This window comes from Myotis myotis, unplaced genomic scaffold (assembly GCF_014108235.1).
Source record: "Myotis myotis isolate mMyoMyo1 unplaced genomic scaffold, mMyoMyo1.p scaffold_m19_p_9, whole genome shotgun sequence".
Classification (NCBI taxonomy): domain Eukaryota; kingdom Metazoa; phylum Chordata; class Mammalia; order Chiroptera; family Vespertilionidae; genus Myotis; species Myotis myotis.
In genome coordinates, this window is record NW_023416401.1 from 60,901,624 (window position 1) to 60,924,785 (window position 23,162).

The following is a 23,162-nucleotide window of genomic DNA, read 5'->3' on the forward strand; positions in this document are numbered from 1 at the left end:
GACTAGAGCATCCGCTGGGATTGTCCTTCTCATTTTAACTCAACCTGTGATCCTGTGCCCTTGGACGTCCGTGCATCGAACAGAAATGGAGGTTCCATTTCTCGTGTGCACAAGCCAGGAGGGTGCACCAAAAGATGCCCGCAAAAGGTCGCAGGCCCCACTGGGGGAAGCATCCTCCACGTGGCTCCCTACAGCAGTGCAGAGCTGGGCTGACTCCCCAGGGAGCTCTTAGCAAGGCCACAGACATTCTAGCCATGCAAGACAGGGCTTCCTCCCTGGTCTTCAGGCAGCTCGAAGGACCTCTCACCTATCTGCCTCCGGCCAACCCCTTTTCCCCCTCTGGAACACAGAGTCAAAGGGGGGTGCACTAGCACTCCCCCTGCATGTGGCGCTCCAGCCAGCCTTTGCATACTGCTGGGTCTGCAAGGCCAGGAGAGCTGGGGCCACCATTCTGGCCTGTGTCAGAGCCCTCTCTGGGAACCATTCCTGTACTCTCAGCAGGCCAATGGACAGCCCTCAGCAGAACAACCAGGCCAGGAAGGCCCTCTCTAGCCGTATAAAAATGGTTTCAGTGGCAGTGAGCTCCATGTGGAGAAGTAGGGCTGTCCCTATGGTATGAACCTCCCTTCATTTTACCAGGAATACCATGCCTCGGGGCACCTACAAGGTCATCTGGTTGGCCCTAGTTAGCCATAGCCCTCTGCTTTACTCCTACAGCCACTGGCCCTTCCGCAAGACCCATCCCTCCCAACCTGCAGCCCGACAGGGATGTTCTTCCCCTAAGACTTCCAGGCAGCTTTGGGCTGGGATGAAGATGTGCATGTGGGTGGCAGGGAAGCTCCCATCTCTCAGCCCTGACATCTAAGAAGGACTGGTGCATGGCTGACCACCACCTTCCCACTCACCAGCTCCAATCGGAGACCAGGGTTTTGCCCTTGTCCCTGACCTCCAAAGAAAGGCAATCAAGACAGGGAATTTGGAAGGGAGATAACTCATCAAGAAGCCTGCCTGCTCCGCAGAGCATCAAATCAGCTGAGAAATAACAATTGTGTCACCAAAATTAACTCTGCTTTTGCAGCCAGCTGCCTGGCAGGAGTGGTCCCTGGTGCTCCACAGGCTGGCTGAGCTGGGAGCACAATGGAGCTGGTCCTCTCAGGGCCTGGCTACAGCTTGGGGTGCCCTGGACTTCCTACTCCCCACCTCCCACCTCATCCATCCACTCCGCCCTGCACTACCCAGCCCCCTGGCCACACAGAGATTGAGCGGGGCGTTTGTGCATCCCTAAGGAGCAGCTGGGCCAACTTTCCCAGCTGGGTTGCAGCGAGGACTGTGGAATGCTGGGGCGATGCTGCCCCTTAGTGGAGAAGAGTGGGAGGGCCTGGGCTCTGGGAAATGGGTAAAAACCAGCAACTGGGCAGCTATGGGCCTCAGCCAGGGAACCTGGGCCTCAGAGGTCCTTCTGGACCCCTCAGGCAGCCAAACCAGGGCCAGCGGGTTTCCCAAAACCCAGAGCAAGAGAAGAGGGGTGGGCCAAGGAGCCCACCTTCCCCACGCCCCCACCCAACTTCTCTCTTGTGTTCTCTCCCATGCCCCCCCTTCTCTTCTCCCTAGCTAGGGGAGGCCCTCTGGAGGCAGGTATGGGGTGGTGTGACCTGAAACATGGGCTTCAGTCTGGCACTGCCTCTAGAGAGCTGTGTGACCTTGGGACAATAGGTTCACCTCTCTGGGCCTCATGACCTAACTTGGAACATGGCGGTCCTAAGAGTCTGTCCTGTTTGAAAAATCGGATCCCTTGGCATCAGCCTTTCACAGCTCTCCCTAGAAAGGTTCTTGATCTGTGAGTTTTCGCAGAAAATAGCTTGTAGAACCTTGGCCCAGAGCCTGTAGATTTATAAACGGGTCTCAGTTTATCCATCTGTGGGAGGGGAAATTGTTTCGTCCTACCCTAGAGCGATGCTCATAAGCTCATTTTTCAGTAACGGTCATAAAATGTTCTGCGAGGAATATTACTAGAATATAGGTTAAAGACTAGGTAATGTTTAAATGCTTTGCTTTTTTAATTTTATTCAAATTTTTAAAACACATTTTCTGCAAAAGTACTGACTCATTTCCATGACTGAGAATCGAGGACATCTGCCCCTTGCTCCTCAAATCCCTGCCCTTCCTGGCAAGGGCCAAGGGCCTGCCACCAAGTGCAAGCACAGCCCTTGTTGACGGGGTGACGAAGCGCTCCCCACGGATCCACATAACAAGCGAACCTCCTCTCTCCCCCAGATTGCGGAGACGTACGCCTTCCTTCCACGAGAGGCTGTGACCCGGTTCCTGATGAGCTGCACAGAGTGTCAGAAGAGGATGCACTTTAATTCCAACGGCCTGGAGCCCAAAGGTAGGGGAGGAGGCGGGCGTGCTGGAGGCTGGCAGGTGGGGGGGCTGTGCAGGGAGAGGCTCTCCCACCAGCAGGGCCAGCACAGACAGAAAAGTGCACGTCCAGCCGTTGTCACAATTCCCAGAGGCTGGTGTGAGTCCATGGGGCTGCCCAGAGAGCCTTGTTTTTTATTTGTTTGTTTGTTTGTTTGTTTTGTTAATCCTCACCCGAGGATATTTTCCCATTGATTTTTAGAGAGCATGGAAGGGAGGGGGGAGAGACAGAGAGAAAGAAACTTTGATGTGAGAGAGACACATCAATTGGTTGCCTCCCAATAGAGCCTGCAACTGAGGTACATGTCCTTGACCGGAATCGAACCCAGGACCCTTCAGTCCGTGGGCTGATGCTCTATCCACTGAGCCAAACTGGGCAGGGCTGTTTTTTGTGGTTTTTTTTTTAAAGGCAAGTTTCACTGAAAAACAAATAGTACATCCCTACTGCACTTCCGGGCGTGGGCCACAATTCTCCCAGGAGGCTCTGGATGGAAATGCCCCCTCGCCTGCCCCATTCCCTAAGCTCTGTAATTCTTCCACCCAGGTCTCTCCCCCAGCAGTGTCCCCTAGGTTTGGTCTTGCTGACCCAACTGTAAGCTCTCAGACGACAGGAGCACAGCCCTATCCTGTAGCCACCCAACTGCCAGCAGTAGGTCTACTCTAAGTGTTTGTCTCTCCTTGTGTACAAATCGGAAATCTAGGGGGATTGGTTAGAATTTAAAATGCCCAGAGCCCTTGTGACCAGCCACTGTTGGTCCCTTGGACCGACATCCATGCTGTCCAGCTCTGCCGACACAGTGAGAAGCAGCAGAGACCCCCACATTAGTCCCCCACACGCCGAACCCCAGCATCCCGGAGGCCTCCAGGAAGTCCCAGGGCCATCTGTTCACAGGCGGCTTAGGCACAGTGAGATGGGCCAGTGCATGTGACGGATGTGGTGTAACTTGCCCTGAGAAATGGTGCCCACACGGGGGATCTATCAGGGCTTCTAGGCTGCTCCTGGGCATCAGGCCTGCACAGGTTGCTGCAGTCCATGGGTGTTTTGCCTGAGGATGGGAATAGGCTCAGAATGAAGGGTGAGCAGCTTACTCAGGTGCCATCCTACAAGTCTGGAAAGGGAACACCAACAATGAAGCCCAAACAGGTGACCACAGAGGAACTGGAGCGCAGGAGTAGAGTTTCCCTCCTTTTGGTTGTCCCTGAGGCACATGAACGTCAGGGACAACTTCTGACACCGGCCAACTCATCAGGTGCAGAGGCTGTTCTGCCCGTGGGGCCGACAGGCCAGCGCTGCTTGTCAGGTACATCAGAGAGCTTCTATAGCTTGAGGGACAGGAAGAAATCTAGTTAATCTCTCATAAATGCTGGGTCCTGGTTTAAGAGCAGGGCCTCCAGGCCACACCGGATGAGTTAAAATCTCAGCTCTGCAGCTCAACAGATGTGTGTCCTGAACAAGTGACTTCGTCTGTCTGAGTCTCAGTTTCCTCATGTGTAAAATGGGTTAATAATGGTAGTCACCTCCAGGGCTGATGAGGCTTGAGAGTTAATTGCTGTTCCTGGCGCAGGGCTGCCACGCCCAGGAGGGGTGACCTGTGGCTGTTGCCATTGTCGTGATAACCCTGGATGCCAGGGTGAGGCCCCTGCGCCATGCGGCCTGGCCCGGCTGACTGGCTGTAGCCGCTGGGCCCAGACAGCAGTTGGTACCTGCAGATGGTACTAGAAGGGCTTTTCCTGCTGCGCTCCCCACCCTGCCCGGGCCTGGGTCCCAGGGGTGCCCACCCATCCACCTGTCCTCTCCTGTTCTGTCCTAGTCGTTTCCATAGCAACTGGGGGAGTCAGACACAGAATCTGTTTGCCTGGGGGAACAGAGGCAAGGCCAAGAGGGGCCTTTTGTGGGCTGCTCGGGTATCTGCAGGCTCCATCTCTGCTGCTCCCTTGCTCTCTGCTGGTGTGGAGAACATTCTCACCTCCCCCATTCCTCAGGGAAGGTTGCGAGGTCTCCAGGGCTGCAGTTCCACTCCTCATCTATGGGCTTCCGCGTGGCTGGGAGGGCGATGCTAGCACAGCAGCAGCCTGTTTTTTCGTAGCTGCCATCACCATGCCTCCACCCCAGGGTAGAAGGAGGGGGAGAAGGAAGGGAGGGAGGTGGGGAGGGAGAGAGCACACAGCCGGAAGGAGCCGCCTAGAATATAAACCAGCTCTGTGGGCTCTGGGCTGGGGCCTCTCTTTCCAAGGGCCTGCTCCAGGCAGGACCGAGGGAGACAGAGGGAGGCTGTGCCTGGCTCACCCTGGCCTGTCCTTGGGTGGAATGCCACTCCTTTGTCCCCAGGAGCGGAGCTTTCCCGGCAGGGAGAACAGGAGACACTGGGGAAGCAGGAGACGGGGCGCCCATGGGAGGGCGTGAGCTTGGCCTTGCCTCTGTTCCCCCAGGCAAACAGATTTTGTATCTTACTACTCAGTTGCTGTGGAAACAATTAGGACGGAACCGGAGGGCACAGGTGGATGAGTGGTCACCCCTGGGACCCAGGCCCAGGCAGGGTGAGGAGTGCAGCAGGGAACTGTTTCCTGCTGTGTGTCCCTCAGCCGGTTAGAGGACCTCTCTGAACCTCACCTGCTCATCACAGCTCCTGGGAGCCTGGGAGGTATCTGTCCCGGTTCACAGCTGAAGAAAGGAGGCATGGAGAGGTGTCATGGTGACATCACTTGTCCAAGGTCCCCAGAAGGCAAGAGAATTTGTCTTCTCATCAGCACTCCCTCCGGGGGCTATTGTAAGGCCTCAGTTGAATTAAACAACCGTGTTCTGTAGGGCGCCTGGTGCAGTGGGAACATCAGCCTGGACCCCATGTTGTTACACATGGAACCCAGACACAAGACTACCAGTGTCCGGGTGTCCCACAGGGAGACACACAGTCAGTCACCCACCCAGGTGAGCACCCTGGGTCCACAACCTAGACGCTGGGCAAAGGGAAGGGAGGGTTTGTTCCTGGCAGCTGCCAGAGGGGAGTCTTAGACTCTGAAAAGCTTCCCTGTCTGCTTAGCGGCCAGAGGCATTAGCCGCCTGGACCACCCTGGCCAGCTGGCAGGTTCTCCTTTCTCCTGCCCCAGCTGAGAGCCTGGGATCCTATCTCTGCCCACCACGCTGGCCTCTCTGGGTGCACTCAGCTGCACCTACCACTTTCACAGGCACCCCTGCCAGGCCAGCCCTGCCTCCCCCCTCTCCCACCCGCCCACAGGGAAATCAGAGCCTGCATCTGGCCACAGAGGCCAGCCCTGTGTTCCTGTCCCAGGAAGGTGGGGCAGGAGGGGGACAGGGAACAGGATGGAGAGTTCTTGAGGGGCTGCTGGGAGAACGCCTCGCTTCCTGGCCGAGGGTTAAAAAGAAAGAAAGGAAGCCAAGCAGCCTTCCCTGCTCAGCAGTTTGTCCCCGGCCGAGTGTGGGGGCCTGGACAGCCCCAGGTCCTCCCCCAGCACCAGAAGCACAAACAAAGGAGTCTGCCGAAGATCAGGAAGTCCGAGGATGGGAAATTCCAGGGCCTCCCGACTCCACGCTCTTCCCCTACCAGCTGCTGAGCAAGTCCAGGTGGAGAGGAGGCAGAAAATGAGAGCTGGTCTCTGGAGGCACGCTGCTGCTTCCCGATGTGACCAAGTATTGTTTGTACGGCTGCAAACTAGGAGTTCGCACTGGGCAGTGCCACCTACCTATGGAAAGGTTCCTTCCTCCTCAGCAGAGCCGTCCACTCAGAAGGAGGCTGCTTGGCAGCCAGGCCCGGACTCCTCTGTGTGGTTTCCACCCCCTCGGGCGCGGCTCCTCCAGGTGCCCCGCTTCCAGCCCGCTCTTCGCCTGTCGGAGGCTCCGTGCCGGCCTGCCCTCCGGCGCTCGTCCTCACTTGCTGGGTGGCAGGGAGAGTGCCTGGCTCTCCACGTGCTGTGGACTCTTCTGTGAAAGGGGGTACTGATGCTAGTCCCCACCACAGGGAGTGCTTGGGAGCATCAGGCAGAAGGGTCTGTGCGGAGCTCCTCGCGCGCTCAGTAGCTGTCAGCCGCGTGCACGCAAGTCCTGTTCAGACCCTCTCTCCGCAGAGCTGCCTCGAGTGCCTTCTCCTCTGAGCTCTGATGGACTGGCCGTCAGTCCCACCCTGCTGAGTGCAGGGACTGTACCTACAGGGTTCCCCCACCTTCCCCACCCTGAATGCGCACACATCAGTGCTCCTTGAAGACTTGCTGCTCCACTGATTGACTTCCTCCTGAAGAGTTTTTTTCGTCGCCTTCTGAGTTGGCCTCAGGCCTTGATCTCTCTTTCCATATCTGAGACCCATGACAGGCTGGCTGGTCTCAGGGCTGCTGTGTGCCAGGCCTTCATCACACGTGTCCCTCAGCACCCCGCCCTGCCTGGGACAGCTCCTGCCGCCGGCTCCCAGAACCACTCCTTACGTGACGCTCATGAGAACTGCCACCTTGTATTCCACCTTCAGGTGAAATTTGCGCCGATTAAGGCATGCCATTGGCGCCCAGCGGTGGAGGTCAGAGCTCAGCTCGGCCTGTGTGGCTTGGCCTCGGTAAAACCTCTGCATCGCTGATGGTTTTCAAGGCCTGTAAAACTAGGTCTTGCGCTTGGGCTGGTTTCCATTTCCCTTGGCAAGGAGGTGTTGTGTTGAAACGTTTCTTTGGGTGGTTCCTCTGCCTCTCTCCCCAGCAGCCTGCCTGATTATTTCGGCTCCGTGACCCTTGGGAGCTCCTGACTCACCAGGGGTATCGGATTATTTGTGGTGGCTGGAGCATGGCCACTGTATGTGTTGATCGCAGCAGGGGCCTGTCCTGTCTCAGCAGAGCCCAGGAAGCCGCTTGTCCGCGTTCACGTGTCTGTCTCAGCTCATCCCCCATCCTGGCATTTATCTCACCTGTGAGTGCCTGACCCCTCCACAGAGCTCCCACTGGCCCCTGCTCCTTATCTCTTTCCCACTAAGCTGATCCTCTCTGTGGGGGCATTTATCACCTCCAGAGCCGTGGGGGCTCCCCACTGTTCTGTGCTGTGGCTGATTTCTGACCTCCCACAACCAGCTCCCTGGCGCATTCCCTCACCTGGAATGTCCCCTGCCCGCCAAGGTCCTGCCTCCCCCACAGAACTCTCACTTCTGGAACTGCAGACGTGAGCATTTCACTGCATACTGACCTCTGATGGGTGTGTGTGTGCTTCAGGATGTCCCCGCTTTCCCAGACGAGGGCTCCCACCTCTTCTCTGTGTGCCCTCCAGGCTCGGCTCTGGGCACCAGAAGCAGTTTCTGATCTGTGGACATGCTGGGAGGGAGCAGGCCAAGGAAGACCCCTTCTCCAGCCTCCCACAGTGCCATCCCAGCTATCGCTGTTTTTGTTTTAACCAAGCTGTACCTGACTTCATTAAAGAGACTTTCTCATAAGCAGCTGTGGCATTTCAGGATGACCAAACACTGAATCACCGTGACACTGGGTGCAGCCTGCATTTGTGGCTCTGACCCGGGACCCTTCTCACATACTATGTTGTCTAACAGCTTTTCACCAGAAACCCCGTCTTTGGGGAAATGAAATGGAAAAGGCAGAATTCTCCCTTCTAAGACCCATGATCTGACAACGGGAGCCATGGCTTTTTTGAGTGACACCATCTCAGTGTCGTCGCTGGGCTGTCTGCCTCACACACTGCATCCACCCCCTGTCGAATTTGGGGGGCCAGGTCGTCTGGGTTGACGGTGGGACAGCGAGGAGAAGAGGCTGCAAGGACACTGGAGCACACTTCCATTCCCCACCGCGCTGGTGTCTGTGCCAAAGGGTCATGTGCACCTGTGTCAGAGAGCCCTTCTGCCACCAAACCAAGAGGAATTCTCTGAAAAAAAAGTTTGATCCATTCAAGTTTCTGAGACATTCTCTGTTAGTGACATTTACCTCTTCCTCAAGAACAAAAATCTTCATCAAAGAACACAAAAACTGACCCTAGCCAGTTTGCTCAATGGGTAGAGCATTGGCCTGCAGACCAACGGGTCCCGGGTTCGATTCCGGTCAAGGGCAGGTATCTTGGTTGCAGGCTCCTCCCTGGCCCGGGCCCTGGTCGGGCGTGTCCATGTGTTTCTTTCACATTGACGTTTCTCTCAGTCTTTTCCTCTCTCTTCCACTCTCTCTAAAAGATCAATGGAAGAATATCCTCAGGGGAGGATTAACAAAAACACACACTCACACATAAAAAAAAATAGCTGTGTGACAACAAAAAGCTAAACAAAGCTCTTTTATAAAATTTGATAAGAAATGTTATTTAGGCTGTGTGTTCACCAGATGTACACGGCCTCAAAATAGCACCCCTAGTCTCCGGGACCCGGCTGCATGGACCCCATTTTCTGCAGGCCTTTCTATCCTGGCCAGCTAGGAGCCTCCCTTCTCCCCTTAGGTGTTCCTCCCCCTTATTTGCAGGGGCCTGGCTTTCCTTATTCTGGTAAAAGATTTATAATCTAAAACTAGCCATTTTAATGATTTTAAGTGTGCAATTTAGTGGCATTGGTTCTTTTCACGTGATTGAGCAACTACCACTACTATCTATTTCCAAAACCTTTTCATCACCCCAAACAAACTGTGTACCCATGAAGCAATAACTTCCCATCCCTGCCCCCATCCCTCATAACCTCAATCCCACGTTCTCTGTGACTGTGTCCGTTGTAGATATTCCATGGAAGTGGAGTCACACAGTAGTTGTCCTTTTATGTCCGGCTTCTTTCACTCAGCCTAGTGTTCTCAAGCTCGCAGGGGTTTCTGGCTGGGCTCCGGCGCTGGAGCAGCAGGTTTAGCTAATCAGCTTGGAGAGCCTCTGCTTTCCGCCACCTGGGCCCATCACTTGCTTCTTCTCCAGCCCATCTCTCGGTGGTGATGGTGGAGGGCAGTCTTCGGCTAGTCCCAGTGTCGTTCGTACACTCAAGTCCCAGCTCATGAACAGAAGTAGGCACCAGGGAGAACTTTGGCCTGGAGTCCTGGAGGCAGGAGCTGGAGGCCAGAGAACAGGTAACCAAAACTGTTTCTCCAGGGAGAGGGCGAAAGCAGGGTCAAGTGACTAAATGACTAAGTGAGATGGGTCCCAGCAGGTGGCTCCAGGACTTCAAGCTTGGTCATAGCAAAAGACATCCAAAGCGGGACTGGGACAGGGGAGAAGTGACAGGCTCTCTTTTAGCCATGCTTCCTGTCTTCCTTGACTTATTCCTGTGCCATTTTCATCTGCCCTGTGTGCCACCCACAGGGCCACCTAAGATGCAGAACTACGCAGTGTCCATTGGCTGGATTGTCCGTGGCAGCAGCCTTTGAAGAAGGCAGCTCAGCCAGAGATTTTAAGAGTTACCGAATATTCCTGCCCTTCAACCCATGAATTCCATTTCTTGGAATTTGTTTTAAAAAGAAAATGATCAGAAATTTGGAACAATACCCACACACAAATATGTTTAGCGCAGTGTTGTTTATAATCACCAACAATAGGACACAACATAAATAGTCATTCATAAGGGAATAACTTAAGGAAAGTATGGTAAAATAGTACACAGCTATAAAAATTACATTTGTAAAGCAAAACAAGATTTTTATTTATTTTTGTTAATCCTCACCCAAGGATATTTTTCCATTGATTTTTAGGGAGAGTGGAAAAGAGAGGGAAAGACAGAGAGAATCATCGATGTGAGAGAAACACATCAATTGGTTGCCTCCTGCACACACCCCAACCAGGGCCTGGGCTGGGGAGGAGCCTGCAACCAAGGTATGTGCCCTTGACTGGAATCAAACCCATTGGTCCGCAGCTGACACTCTGTCCACTGTGCCAAACTCGACAGGGCCAAAACAAGATTTTGGATCGTGAAGGAAATGCTTATGACAAAATGTTAAACAAAAAAAAATTTTTTAAGCAAGCTACAATTTTCTGTGTGCATTCTGATATCAAGGACATAAAGAAGAGAAATCACGGGGGCGGGGGGGTGGGGAGCGGCGAATAAACAGAAGCATATGCCAAGCTGCTTAGTGCAATTATGGTTTTTTTTGTTGTTGTTTTTTCTTTACATCTTTCCACACTTTGCAAATGCTCTACAAAAAGAACACACATTACTTTGATCTTTAGGACAACAAAGCAATAAATGGGAGGAACAATGTTCCATGTGATAAAGGAGGAACCAGAATTTTGGGGGTGGAGGCCCAGAGCTGTGAGCCATATGGTACCTGACAGTGCTTTTGGGGGATGCGGTGGGGGTAGGAGATGGGTTGTGGGGGGGTGGCATGTGTGCACCACAAAGAGAGCTGGCTTAGCTCGAGGTTGGAAACATAAATGCCTTCAAGGGCCTGGCCAGTATCATAACTGAGTGAAAGTGAACAAAACAATAGGGAGTGGTGGGGACTGTGGCAAAATGGAGAGCTCACACCCTCTAAAAGCAGCGGCTGCCGCACAGCTGCAGTGGTTGGTGTGGGAATACGGGCCCAGTGTGTCCAGACCTTCCGTTTTTCAAAGCCAAATATCCCTGAGTTTTTAAATGTGAACTCTCTTATTAAACACTGGCACCTAATTGAAAAATATTTTCAGTGGCATGCAGGCCACATCTACGGGCCAGTCATGGTGGGCGAGCTGTCCATGTGTGGCCTCTGGCCCGTTCTTTCCTTCCCACAGGCTGTGCTGAGTTCTCCATGTGGGTGACAGGGTGTGCTGCCCCCGTGGCCCACAGCACAGACTGAAAGGAGTTCCTTTTGTTCTTTCTGCCAGAAAACGAGCCTCCCTCTCCTCTGGTCTCTGGGATTATTGATTACAACATGCCCCTCACCTCCACATACCTGAAGCAGATGAAGTTGCGCGTGATGAATTCCCAGGAGCAGGTAAGTCTCCCGTCTCCCCTCACCCCACCTGGAAGCGTCCTAACTTGCCTGGATGTGGCTGATCCTTCCCAAGATGTGGGGCCACAGCCTGTGTAAACACACTGGAAATCAAAGAGGCCCTTATCTGGTTATCTGGGCTGTGCCGTCAGGCTGAGAGGGGAGGGAAAGAATGTGTTCCTAGTTAAAGGGTCTGCTGGGCAGACAGCCCTGCTGGGTCTTCAGTGAAACCCAGGGAGCTCACGCTTCACAAAACTTGCCCCGAGGGCAGGGCAGGGAGGGGGAGGCGCGAGCTGCAGACCTTGGCTCTTGGGTGGTTCTGTCTCTGCTCTGCCCTTTGTCTGCTACTCCTCTCCCCAGGGAGACGAGGGAGGAGGGGCCCTGCCTGCCAGCCTGTGGCCTCTGTCACTCTTGGGGCCCAGACAGGCCAGGAGGATGGGCCCTGGCGGGTGGCCCGAGTGAGATAAGGCCCCTGGCTGTCCAAGACTCCCCAGCTGTGGACTGCCAAGGGCTGTCAGGCACCGTGGAAACAGGCTATTAAAAGAAAACCACTCTTGCCTCCCTCCCCACACAGTACACCTTCTAGCCCTTCGCAAAGCAAGTAGCCTGACTGTCTGTCTCTCAAAGGGGGGCAAGTGAGCGCCACCCTCTCCCTCCATCGCCGCCTAAAACCAGGGCCATAATCTCCCCTCCAGCTTCAAGGGTTCTCGTCTGTTGTGACATCTGAACTCTCCCTGTCTTTGTGGCCTGAACAGGGGAATGGGTTCTTTCAAGGAAAGTCTGACTTCCAGCCCTGGGTGCATGCTGTCTCACTTACTGCCGGTCTCCTTGACAACCTGAGCACGTGCTGTCACGGGAGCGAAGGGGGCGAGGGGGTGATAGCTCCAAGGTGACGTAGCAGGATGTGTCCTGGTAACGTCTGGGCCTGTGGCACCCAGTTTGAGGATTTGAGCTGTTTGGCTTGAACATACCAAGCCTGCGCTCCCCTAAGGAGGAGGGAGGGTGTGCCAGCCACGATCAGCCCCTAAAGGTTTAATGAGGTACGCTACGCTCTGGGTGGTAGAGCTGTTTGTGTCTCTGTGTCTCCAGTGTTTTCTTTCCCGAGAGTGTCTGTTCTGTGATGGTTGCATCCCTAAGAAATGTCCAGCAATCAAAGATAACGTCAATGGGGAAAGTGGCATTGGGGTTTCATACTCGCAGAAAGAACTTTGCCGTGGCGCTAGAACCGGCCTGTGGCCCCTGTCACGCTGTGGCCACCGCCAGGACCGGTAGTAGTCAGCATAGCCCACCTGTGATCCCTCATTAACGGATCCTGTTATATTTCATCTGGTTATACAAAGTCTTACCGTCTGGGGGGTGGGGGGGGATCAAGACTGTTGGCTAGATATATTAGCAAGGATTTGGGCCTTCAACAAATATTTATAGAGCCCTACTCTGTGACCTGGGGATGAGCAAAGGCAGCACCATTCCTAGTTCTCCTGATCTAGACAGACACTAATGATAAAATCACACACAAACACCCAGCTCCTAGCAGGTAGCCATAAATAGTCAAGGGAGAGATCAGTCAGCCGTCACGGTGCAGCTGTAACAAGTGTCCTGCAGTGGGGCACGTGGTGCTCTGAGTACTTAGATGTGTGTGGGGGGTGGGGGGGCGGGGCCGGGTCAGGGAAGGTTTGCCTCAGAAAGGGACGTTTGAGCTGAGACCACGACCTGAAGGGAACAGAGCGCCAGGCCTCAGCTTGTGCAAGGGCCCTGTGGCTCGCGGAAAGATAGCACCAGCGAGAATCCGAGGGCTGGTGAGGCTGGTGCAGAAACCGTGAGGAGTTCTACTGCTAAACAAAGGAGAGAGCACAGTGTGAGGCACCTGGTGGATATCTGTGAACGAACTGAAGTTCCTGAAGTGAGATGGATAAATTGTCCCGGTGAGGTCTGGCTACTCCCAAAGGAAGGGAGGATTGTGGGAAGGCATTTTCCCAGGGTGCTCTGAGAACCCAGCTGGGCTGAGGCTGAGGCTGAGGCTGAGGCTGCGGTGCCCTCTCCTTACAGTGGCGTTGACTGTGTCTTCCTCGCCTTCATTCTTAGCTTCCCAGATGGGGCTCTCTGAAAGTAGTTATTTCTCCTGGGTGCTGCCGGAGATCAAAGGGGCAGACCCTCCCTGCACACCTGGCAGAGGAGCAGCGTCCTGCCTCGTACCTAGGGCCTTTCATCTGTCAGTCTCCAGCACTCCGTGCACAGCAATGAGCTCTCAAGGCCTCTGCCTCTCCGGCAGCACTGTTACCCCTCTTTTATAGCCGGGCACATAGCAAAACAAAAAATCACATGCTCACCAGATTATTTATCTACAGCAGCAAGGAAGGGCCAGGGACCCCGAAGACTTGGGTTTTTCAGCTTGTAAAAACACACGTATTTGAACTGATAGCTTCTTTCCTGTAGCAGAGCCAGAGCAGGCCTCCCCTGGGGGTGGGTGCATAGGCCCCTATTCGAACTCAGCCAGGGGACTGGCTCTGCTCTATCAAATCTCGCTTCTCAAGACCAGGCTCCAAAAGTAGTTTCATTCCTTGCCCATCACTCTGACCAGGACACGCAGAGGACACCTGGAGTGTTTGCAAATCAATCACGCAGGCTACATGGAAAATAAACCAAATCTAAACTCACTGGGAGCCAGGACAAATGGTATTTTATTAATGCCGAGCACAGCTCTACATCTGAGAACTCTGGTGAAAAAATCCCAATAATTCATCTTTCCCATCCAAGAGACAAACCGTCAGGCAAGTAGAACATTTCCCTCGCTTTGCTTTGGGCAGACAAGGACAGGTGGTGGGGTTTCCTTGTGAAACGGACAGAATCACATTGCTTGTGCTCCAGTCGTGTCAGATCAATGTGCTGGGAGATGGGTCCTTCTCCACGAGGGTGTTAGGTAAAGTGAAAACCCAGCATAGCAATATTCACACAAAGGAAACATGTTCCTCTTGAGTTCTGATTCAATGCGGCAGAAATTTATGGTGCCCTCAGTGTGCAAGGCATTTAGGGGTCAGCCTCCACCCTCGCAGGACTTCCGTCCTAAGACACAGACCAGACCCCGGGAGCTGTCATTGAAGTGGCCACATTGAGCTGAAAATAAGAGAGTGTAGCCTGAGAAAAATCTCTTTTTTTTTTTTTTCATTTTTGTTCTTACTGGTGAAACTCTCATAAAGATATAAAACTGAAATTCACATTCAATTGTACTGATGATGAATACATTTCTTATAGGGGGCAGGATAGGAAGGGTTCTGTGCATGTAGACTTACTCTGCGCATTCTCTGATAAGAGGAGGGTCCAGGGAGGGATGCAGGCAGCACTCACAGGGCAGGCCCACCAGCAAGCGCCATCCCAGCAGCTGATCTCGCAAAGCCCTTTCGGGGCTGTCTGTGTGCGATGCTCCAAGCGTGCTGGGCCTCTTCCTCACGCTGCCACTGGTTTTGTTTTCTATCCCATTTGGGTTCCTTTCATACTCTCAAAAACATTAATTACACAAGTAATACACAGGTAATACTTTAGTAGAAGAATCAGTAGCCAAAAAAGCAAAAGCACGGTGATAAAAGTCACCATCATCCCACCACTCAGATCACTGAATCCTTTGGTGCCCACCCTTCCAGGCTGTTGAACAGAAAGGGGATTATCCTTTATGCACCCCTTTTACAATCTGCTATGTTTCTCTGGCGCTTATTTCCCATGTTATTTGAAGTCTCTTTGACCTTCGGGCCTTGATGTTTCCACTTGTCAAATGAGCTGGTTATATAATTTTCCTGTCATTCCCTCACTTCTTCACCCATATCCACCCATCTATCCATCTATCCATCCATGTGCACCTGAGCCAGGTGCCAAGGAGACAGTGGTGAATAGAGCCCTGTCTCTGCCTTGCCTGCTCTCACAGTTCAATGAGAGAGGCAAGGAGAAACAAAAGAAAGAGCTTAGGAGAGGAACAGACCAGAAACAAGGGAGCCAGCAGGGTGGGTGCTGTTCCAAGCAGGTGGGTCATTAGTGGGGCGCCTGTTCTGTGTGCAGTACTGTCCACGCTTTGCCCTTCACCCTCACCATTCTTCAGGGTCATGTTATTATCCTCGTCTTACAGACGCCTTGGCTGAGGCTCCAAAAGGGTCAGCACTTGCTCAAGGTCACACAACCACTAATGTGAGTGGAAACTCAGACCTTTCCCATCCCTGAACCTGTGCACCTGCCTGGGCCCCAAGCCCTGCTCCTCTCCCCACCTCCTGGAGGAGGATGCGGTCCAGTATTGCCCCAGGCGCTGGTGGAGGGAAAATGTCCGTGGCAGCGATGCTAGCAGGGCAGGCTTTGTTTGCCCGGTAACGGGGACCACCCTAAATATATGGTGCCTAAGGAAATACGTGAAGAGGAATTTGACAGGGGCCAGGGTTGGGGTGAGGTGGTCTTCCTTACCTCGTGAAGGCTCAGTTATCTGCAGAGGCACATCTGCAATTTGATATCCACATTATGGGTGACTTTATTCTGATTGTTCCTGAGATCCCAGTGTTTGGACCCGCGGTAGAAATCAGATCCAGACCCGGAAGGAGAGAGACAAATCGTCTGTGCCTTCCCGGACACACGCTTTCATTTTATAGAAGTGGAGGCTGAGACCCCAGAGGTGCAGCGACTTTCCCAGGGCACCCAGAGTGGGAGGGCCGTCAGCACCTTCCTCCGCCTCCCCTCTCTCCCCCATGCTTGGAGCAGCGCTAATGTCCCACTAATGGTTTTAATGGTTCTCCCAGCAGTGTGTGAAGTGGTGCACGGCTCCATTGTTTAAGCCCGCGTGATGGAGGCTCTTACTTGCTTCCATTAACCTCTGCCTCCCTCCTCCGCCTTCTGCTCCTGTCCCAGAGTTTTCCTTAGGTCCTGGAGGGTCTGGGAGGAGGGGCAGGACTCCTCCTTCCCTTGACATGTAAGTGGGGTCCGCGACTTTCCCAGGGCACTCAGAGGATCGGTAGCCTCTGCCCAGGGGTCCTGGCATTGCCAAAATATCGGCCCTCCTGCTTTTTCCCCGGGGGTAGTGTAGAGCATTACTGTTCTCAGCCAGGATTCCAACCCACCCACCTAAACCGAAGACCCTGGGTCAGGCTGCCAGGACCGTTTCCACCAGCTACCAGCTGGGTGACTTTGGGCAAACGGCTTCACCTCTCTGTGCTCCCCCCGCCCCTCAGTTATTTGAGAGTAATATAAACACACCTACCCCATAGAGTTATTTTAAGAGTTAATGACACAAAGCAAGCTCAGTGTTGAGTACAGTGCCAGGCATATTAGGAGCACAGAGGAAGTTTCAATGACCTCTACTACTATTGACAGTAATACTATTATGCAACCTTTGTTTAATAGACACGGTGAATGACCTCGAACAAGAAACCAGGGCCATAAAGAGGAATAAGACAGTGCAGTTGTTTCAGTGAGCTCTTCTTAGTAGAAAGGACAGGGCAGCAGCCGTGAGCTATAACCAGGACAGAAAACAGAAACAGGAAGGGGCTAGGGACCTGCCAGGTGGCTCAGGGGACAGGCACTTACTTCATATGAGATTTGAACAGTCAGGAGGGTCCAGGTGAGGGAAGCTGAGAGGTAACAGCTCTGATGGACCTGGGCTGGGGAGGCCAAAGCCAGTTTGGTGCAAGAAGAAGGAAGAGGAAGAAGAAAGAGGAGGAGGAGGAGGAGGAGGAGGAGACAGAGCATGGGCCTTTCTTGGAAATGAGGCCGTGAAACAGCCTTTCCTTAGTCAGCACAGGGAGCCAGGCAGGGATTTGGGCAGGAAAGGAGCACAGTCGAGGACGGAGCCTTCTGAGTCTCCCATCTCTCTAAGTGGAGAAGGAACCAAGCCCACTCTGAATAGCTCTCCACATTCACTTTATTCGTGATTGTGGTAAAATAGCTGTAACATAAAATTAGCCATCTTAGCCATTTTAAATGCACAGTCCAGTAGCGTTACGCACACTCGCAATGTTGCGCAACCATTACCACTATTTATTTCCAAAATTTTTTCATCACCCCCAACAGCAACTCTGAAACCATTAAGCAATGATTTTTCAGTCTCCCCTTTCCTAGCCCATGGTAATCCCTGTTTTACTTTCTGTCTCTATAAATTTGACTCTCTAGGCCAGGGGTGGGCAAACTTTTTGACTCGAGGGCCACAATGGGTTCTTAAACTGGACCGGAGGGCCGGAACAAAAGCATGGATGGAGTGTTTGTGTGAACTAATATAAATTCAAAGTAAACATCATTACATAAAAGGGTACGGTCTTTTTTTTCAATAGTTTTATTCATTTCAAACAGGCCGGATCTGGCCTGCGGGCCGTAGTTTGCCCACGGCTGCTCTAGGCCCCGCATATAAGTGGAATCATACATGTGTCTTTCTGTGTCTGGCTTATTTCACTTAAAGTTTCCCAGGTTTATCTGTGCTCTAGCACCTGGCAGAACCGCATTCTTTTCTTTTTTTTTTTTTAAATATATTTTATTGATTTTTCACAGAGAGGAAGGGAGAGAGATAGAAAGTTAGAAACATCGACGAGAGAGAAACATCGATCAGCTGCCTCCTGCACATCTCCCACTGGGGATGTGCCCGCAACCCAGGTACATGCCCTTGACCGGAATCGAACCTGGGACCTTTCAGTCCGCAGGCCGATGCTCTATCCACTGAGCCAAACCGGTTTCGGCCGCATTCTTTTCATGATTGAATAGTATTCCACTGTATGGACAGGTCTCCTTGTGTTTACCCATTCATTCATTCATTGACAGGCGGTTGGTTGTTTCTGTTTTTTGGCTAACCACATTCTCTTTTTTCTCAGTATCTTTTGGACCAAGTTGTGGGGCAGGGAGAGTAAAGCAGGGTTCTGTTCCTTCTCCGTCTGAACCCGTACCCCTTTTTGTGGCTTTCTTTTCTCCTGAACACTTTCAACCTCCCTGCTGCTCGTTGGGGGAGAGCCCCAAGAAAATGGGCAGACCCAAAGGAGAAACGCAGTCAGTGGGTTTGACAGTGAAAGCCTGGCACTTACCTAAATGGTGCCTGACTCACAGGATGCTTACCTGTGGAGCCACCTTACCAGAGTGCTGACTCTGACACCAGACTTAGAACTCCATAGCGATGATGGAGTTTTCCCCTTTCTCAGGCTGCCCTGCAGCTCAGGCAAGGTATGGACTCGGGGAAGAAACAGCAGAATGGAAATAGCCATGTCCCCGCTTTGGCTCAGTGTGTGTAAACCTTTGATGGTCTCTTAAGAAAGCAGCGGTTCTGATGTCTTTCTTTAAAATTAGAGTAATCTCCGTGAAATAAAAATAGAACGTAGGACTTCTACATCACTGGAGAAAATTAAAGGAACAGAGGAAAATTGACCAGCCCAGCAAGAGTAATTAACTGGAGAAGTAAAAGAAGAAACAACCAAAAGAGACAATGAATTAAAAACATAAGTAAGCTGCCCGGCTGGTGTGGCTCAGTGGTTGAGCACCGACCTTTGAATCAGGAAGTCACAGGTTTGATTCCCGGTCAGGGCACGTGCCCGGGTTGTGTGCTCGATGCCCATGTGGGGCGTGCAGGAGGCAGCAGATCAATGATTCTCTCTCATCAGTGATGTTTCTCTCTCCCTCTCCCTCTTCCTTCCTCTCTGAAATCAATAAAAAGATACACATATATTTTTTAAAAAACCCACAAAAACATAAGTAAGCTAACAGAACAAGACCAAACACTGATAAATTACAATAAATGTCAATGGGTTAAATGTCATTACAGAGTGAAAAAACTCAAATGTGCATTTTTTAAATATATTTTATTGATTTTTTTACAGAGAGGAAGGGAGAGGGATAGAGAGTTAGAAACATCGATGAGAGAGAAACATCGATCAGCTGCCTCCTGGGTATGTGCCTGCAACCAAGGTACATGCCCTTGACCGGAATCAAACCTGGGACCCTTCAGTCCGCAGGCCGACGCTCTATCCACTGAGCCAAACCGGTTAGGGCTCAAATGTGCATTTTTACTGGCAAAATTGATTTGGTATTTATAAAAGACATTTATTTTTTGTTAATTTTCACCTGAAGATATTTTTTCAGTGATTTTTTTTTTTTTTTTTTTAGAGAGAGTGTAGAAAGGAGGGTGGGAGGGGAAGAAAGAGAGAGGAGAGACACAGAGAGAAACATCAATGTGAGAGATACATCAATTGGTTGCCTCCTGCACGCACCCCAACCTGGGTTGGGGATCGAACCTGCAACTCAGGTATGTGCCCTTGACTGGGAATTGAATCTGGGACCTTTTGGTGCACAGGCCGATGCTCTAACCACTGAGCCGTGCCTGCCAGGGTAAAAGACATTTTTTTTAATGGTGTTTTTTTGTTGTTATTGTTAATCCTCACCTGAGGATATTTTTTCCCCTTGATTTTTTGAGAGAGAGTGGAAGTGACAGGGATGCGAGAGAGACACATCGTTAAGTTGCCTCACAGACAATGGCCGATGAATGAACCCTCAACCCAGGTACATGCCCTTGACCGGGAATTAAACCATCAACCCCTCGGTGTGTGGGCCAATGCTCCACCACTGAGCCATGCTGGCCAGGACAGGATACATTTTTAATGACACTAAAAGGAAGATGAAAACAAAAGAGAGGACAGTGCTATTAATGTCAAATAAGTAAATATTCAAGGCAAAAAGGGCATTAAATAGGGCAAGGAGTGATAGTTTATTTTGATCAAAGACATCATTTCCCAGTAAGATTTCAGAGCCTCTTGACCTTGGAGTTCTGCCACTTGGGGAAGTTGAGGCAGTGGTCCTGTTGAACATAAGGCGTGCCTTAGGCTTCACCATGATTTTCACTGGGAAAATCATCATTGCTATCGATTTCTAAATCTTTCATAGCCCTCAGCATCTTCCCCAGCACTGGTCTCTTCACCTTTTGTAATCTTTGCTACTGTCTTGCTGTAGTCTCTTTTCTAGACCAGTGTCTTCAAACGTTGAGCACCTGTGTCTGCTCTCCAGAAATGTGCATGTGTGGACCCTGTGGAATTTGCGAGAAGGTGGGCTCTGCTGTCCTAGACACCTCGTCCCTCCCGCTCATCCTCTTCCCACCGCGGTATGCTGGGACCACTCTCTGTTCCCAGCCTTCTTCCTTCTTCCTGATTCCTGGCTTCGGAATCCGCTGCTGGCTGCTTCTCTTGTCCACCCAGCTCTCGCCTCCCTCCTCTTCAACACCCCTCAGGCCTCCGGGATCAGCTGGTTACTTGTTATGTAGTTGAGCCTTGGGGGCCCAGCTTACTTCTGTAAGAGCCCAAGAAAGGCCCTAACCAGTTTTCTCAGTGGTTAGAGCATCGGCCTGCGGGCTGAAGGATCCCAGGTTCGATTCCAGTCAAGGGCATGTACCTTGGTTGCGGGCACATCCCCAGTAGGGGGTGTGCAGGAGGCAGCTGATCGATGTTTCTCTCTCATCGATGTTTCTCTCTATCCCTCTCCCTTCCTCTCTGTAAAAAGTCAATAAAATATATTTTTAAAAAAGAGCCCAAGAAAGGCCTAAAATGCCACTGGCCCCATTTTCAAGATCTGAGAAGCTATAGCCCAAATCTTTTTCTGTTCAGTAAATTCCTGGCACTGCGGAAGGTTTGTGCTGTGGCAAGAAAAACAAAAAGCAACCAAAACACTGCCCTTGACCAAGGCTGCTTGGCTTTCTCCAGGCAAAGAATAATCCTCGGAGCATCTTTGTTGTAAGAAGATTAGCTGCCCTCAGGTTGGCCGTGGCCCCTCCCCGTAACCCGGGCAGCTGGCCCTCAGGAGCAGCTTCTCGGATAGCCCTGGGTCTTTTTTTTTTTTTTTTTTTTTTTTTTGCTTATTTGTATTCATTTTTATTTTTGTCAATGGAATACCTATTTTAAAAATCACATAAAAAACAGCAGACCCTGCCCTGGTCTTCCCACTTCAATTTCTACTCTCCACTGACAGCTTCTTTTCCTTACCTTTCAGCCGCCGCTTCCGGTGTGTTGCCTCCTGTTTCTAAATCACACGCTCACACTGCTGGCTCTTGAATGCTCAATTTGGATCGTTTTGGTTGTTTAATTCCCTGCTGTGGGAGATCAGAGTTTACACTCCTACATCCTCTCATAAAACACATATTATTTCTCCTTCCTCTGTCCCTCAGTATATCTATACCTCTCTGTCTAGATAGGTCACTATCATCATTTTTAAATGTATTGATTTTAGAGAGAGAGAGGGGAAAGGAGAGAGAGAGAGAGAGAGAGACATTGATTTATTGTTCCACTTATGCATTCATTGGTTGATTCTTGTATATGCCCTGACTGGGGATCAAACCCTCAACCTTGGTGTATCGGACAACGCTCTAACCAATTGAGCTACCCAGCCAGGGCATATCATTATTTATATTATTGTGACTGTGTATATATTTTTCATAGCTGAGCCAATTAGCATACTGTGATTACATTTCCTTTCTTTTGATTCCCTGGAGTTGGCCATGGCCTCTTTTTCTCAACCATAGCCGATGTTGTGTGTATGTCAGAGGGACCCTTACCCCTTGTTGTGTGTGTTGTCTTTTCTTTAATGTTCTCAGATTCACCAATTTTTTTTTTTATTTAATGTCTTTTGCATTTGAGTCTTAAAAGGGCTAACTCCACTCCACCTCCATCCATTGTTTTTAATAACTAATGTTTTCTTTTAGTATTTTCATGTGTGTTTTTTTTCTTAATAGACTGGGGGTTTTTTTTTTAGAACAGCTTTAGATTTACAGAAAAATTAAGATAGTACGGAATTCTCATATTACCCATTCTCCCACAGTTTCCCCCATTATTAACATCTTACATTAGTATGATACATTTGTTACAACCAATGAACCAATAGTGTTACATAATTGTTAACTAAAGCCCATAGTTTATTTATATTTCCTTAGTTTTTTCCTAGTATCCTTTTTCTGTTCCAGTGCTATCTGGGATACAATATTACAGTTAGTTGTCATGTCTCCTTCGGCTTCTCTTGACTGTGACAATTTCTGAGACTTTCTTTGTTTTTGATGACTTTGACAGTTTTGAAGAGTACTGGCCAGGTATTTTCTAGAATTTGGGGATTTGTCTGATGTTATAATACATAAAACTGGGGTCAGAGGTCATTAAGAGGAGGACCACAGACATAGTGTCACTTGTACCGTTTCATGTCACGGGTTCCCACTGCCAGCATGATCCATGGTGTGGGGGAGGGCCACCCCTGGCTGCAATAATGCTCGTCAGGTTTCCTCACTGTGAAGCTACTCTCTCCCCTTCGCCATAACGTGGGCTTCGGAAGGAAATCGCCGTGTGCAGCCCACACCCCAGGTGTCGGGGATGACGCTTCCTTTCCTAAGGACGAAGTGCCCACCACATTATTTGGAATTCTTGTGCATGGGAGATGTTTCTCTCCTTCCTCATTTATAAATCCAATCATTTATTTATATGGTTATTTATTTTCTGTTTTGGCTTATAATTCAATACTAGTTTATTCATTTTATTGCTTAAATTGTTTTAGCTTTGGCCATTGGGAGCTCTTTCAGTTGGCTCCTGTGATATTTCGACAATCCCCTATTGCTTCTTGGGGAGTGTTTTTTTAAAAATAGGATTTCATTTTACTTTAATGTTTCTTTACTTTCTGGCACTACAATATGCTCCCTGCTCGTCTTATATATTTCCTGCCCCAATCCTGGAATCAGTCGTATGTCCAAGGAGCTCTGGTTCCTTCAGTTGGAGAGTCGTGTTAAAAACCAAGATCTGGGCGCTGGGTAAGCCTAGTGCTCCTGGGGTGTCCTTTCTTTTACACCCTCTCAGCTGACAGAGCAGAAAATAGACGTTCTTATTTCCCACATTTGACCTTTGATCCGTTTGGACCTTATTCTGGTATATTCTGAGATGCAG

The 23,162-nt window shown here is 51.0% G+C and overlaps 1 protein-coding gene across 3 annotated transcripts in view; it reads left to right on the forward strand.

Annotated features, from left to right (window-relative positions):
* NOL4L (nucleolar protein 4 like) overlaps nucleotides 1-23,162 on the forward strand; it is a 127,444-nt gene that overhangs the window by 53,137 nt on the left and 51,145 nt on the right. Inside the window, exons 3-5 of one of the 3 annotated variants that reach the window (XM_036321774.1) lie at nucleotides 2,275-2,386; nucleotides 5,225-5,344; nucleotides 11,159-11,268. In XM_036321774.1, the coding sequence (XP_036177667.1) occupies nucleotides 2,275-2,386; nucleotides 5,225-5,344; nucleotides 11,159-11,268 (342 nt within the window). Of the gene's footprint in view, nucleotides 1-2,274; nucleotides 2,387-5,224; nucleotides 5,345-11,158; nucleotides 11,269-23,162 lie in introns of those variants that run through there. The other 2 variants (XM_036321775.1, XM_036321778.1) reach the window with 2 other exon arrangements.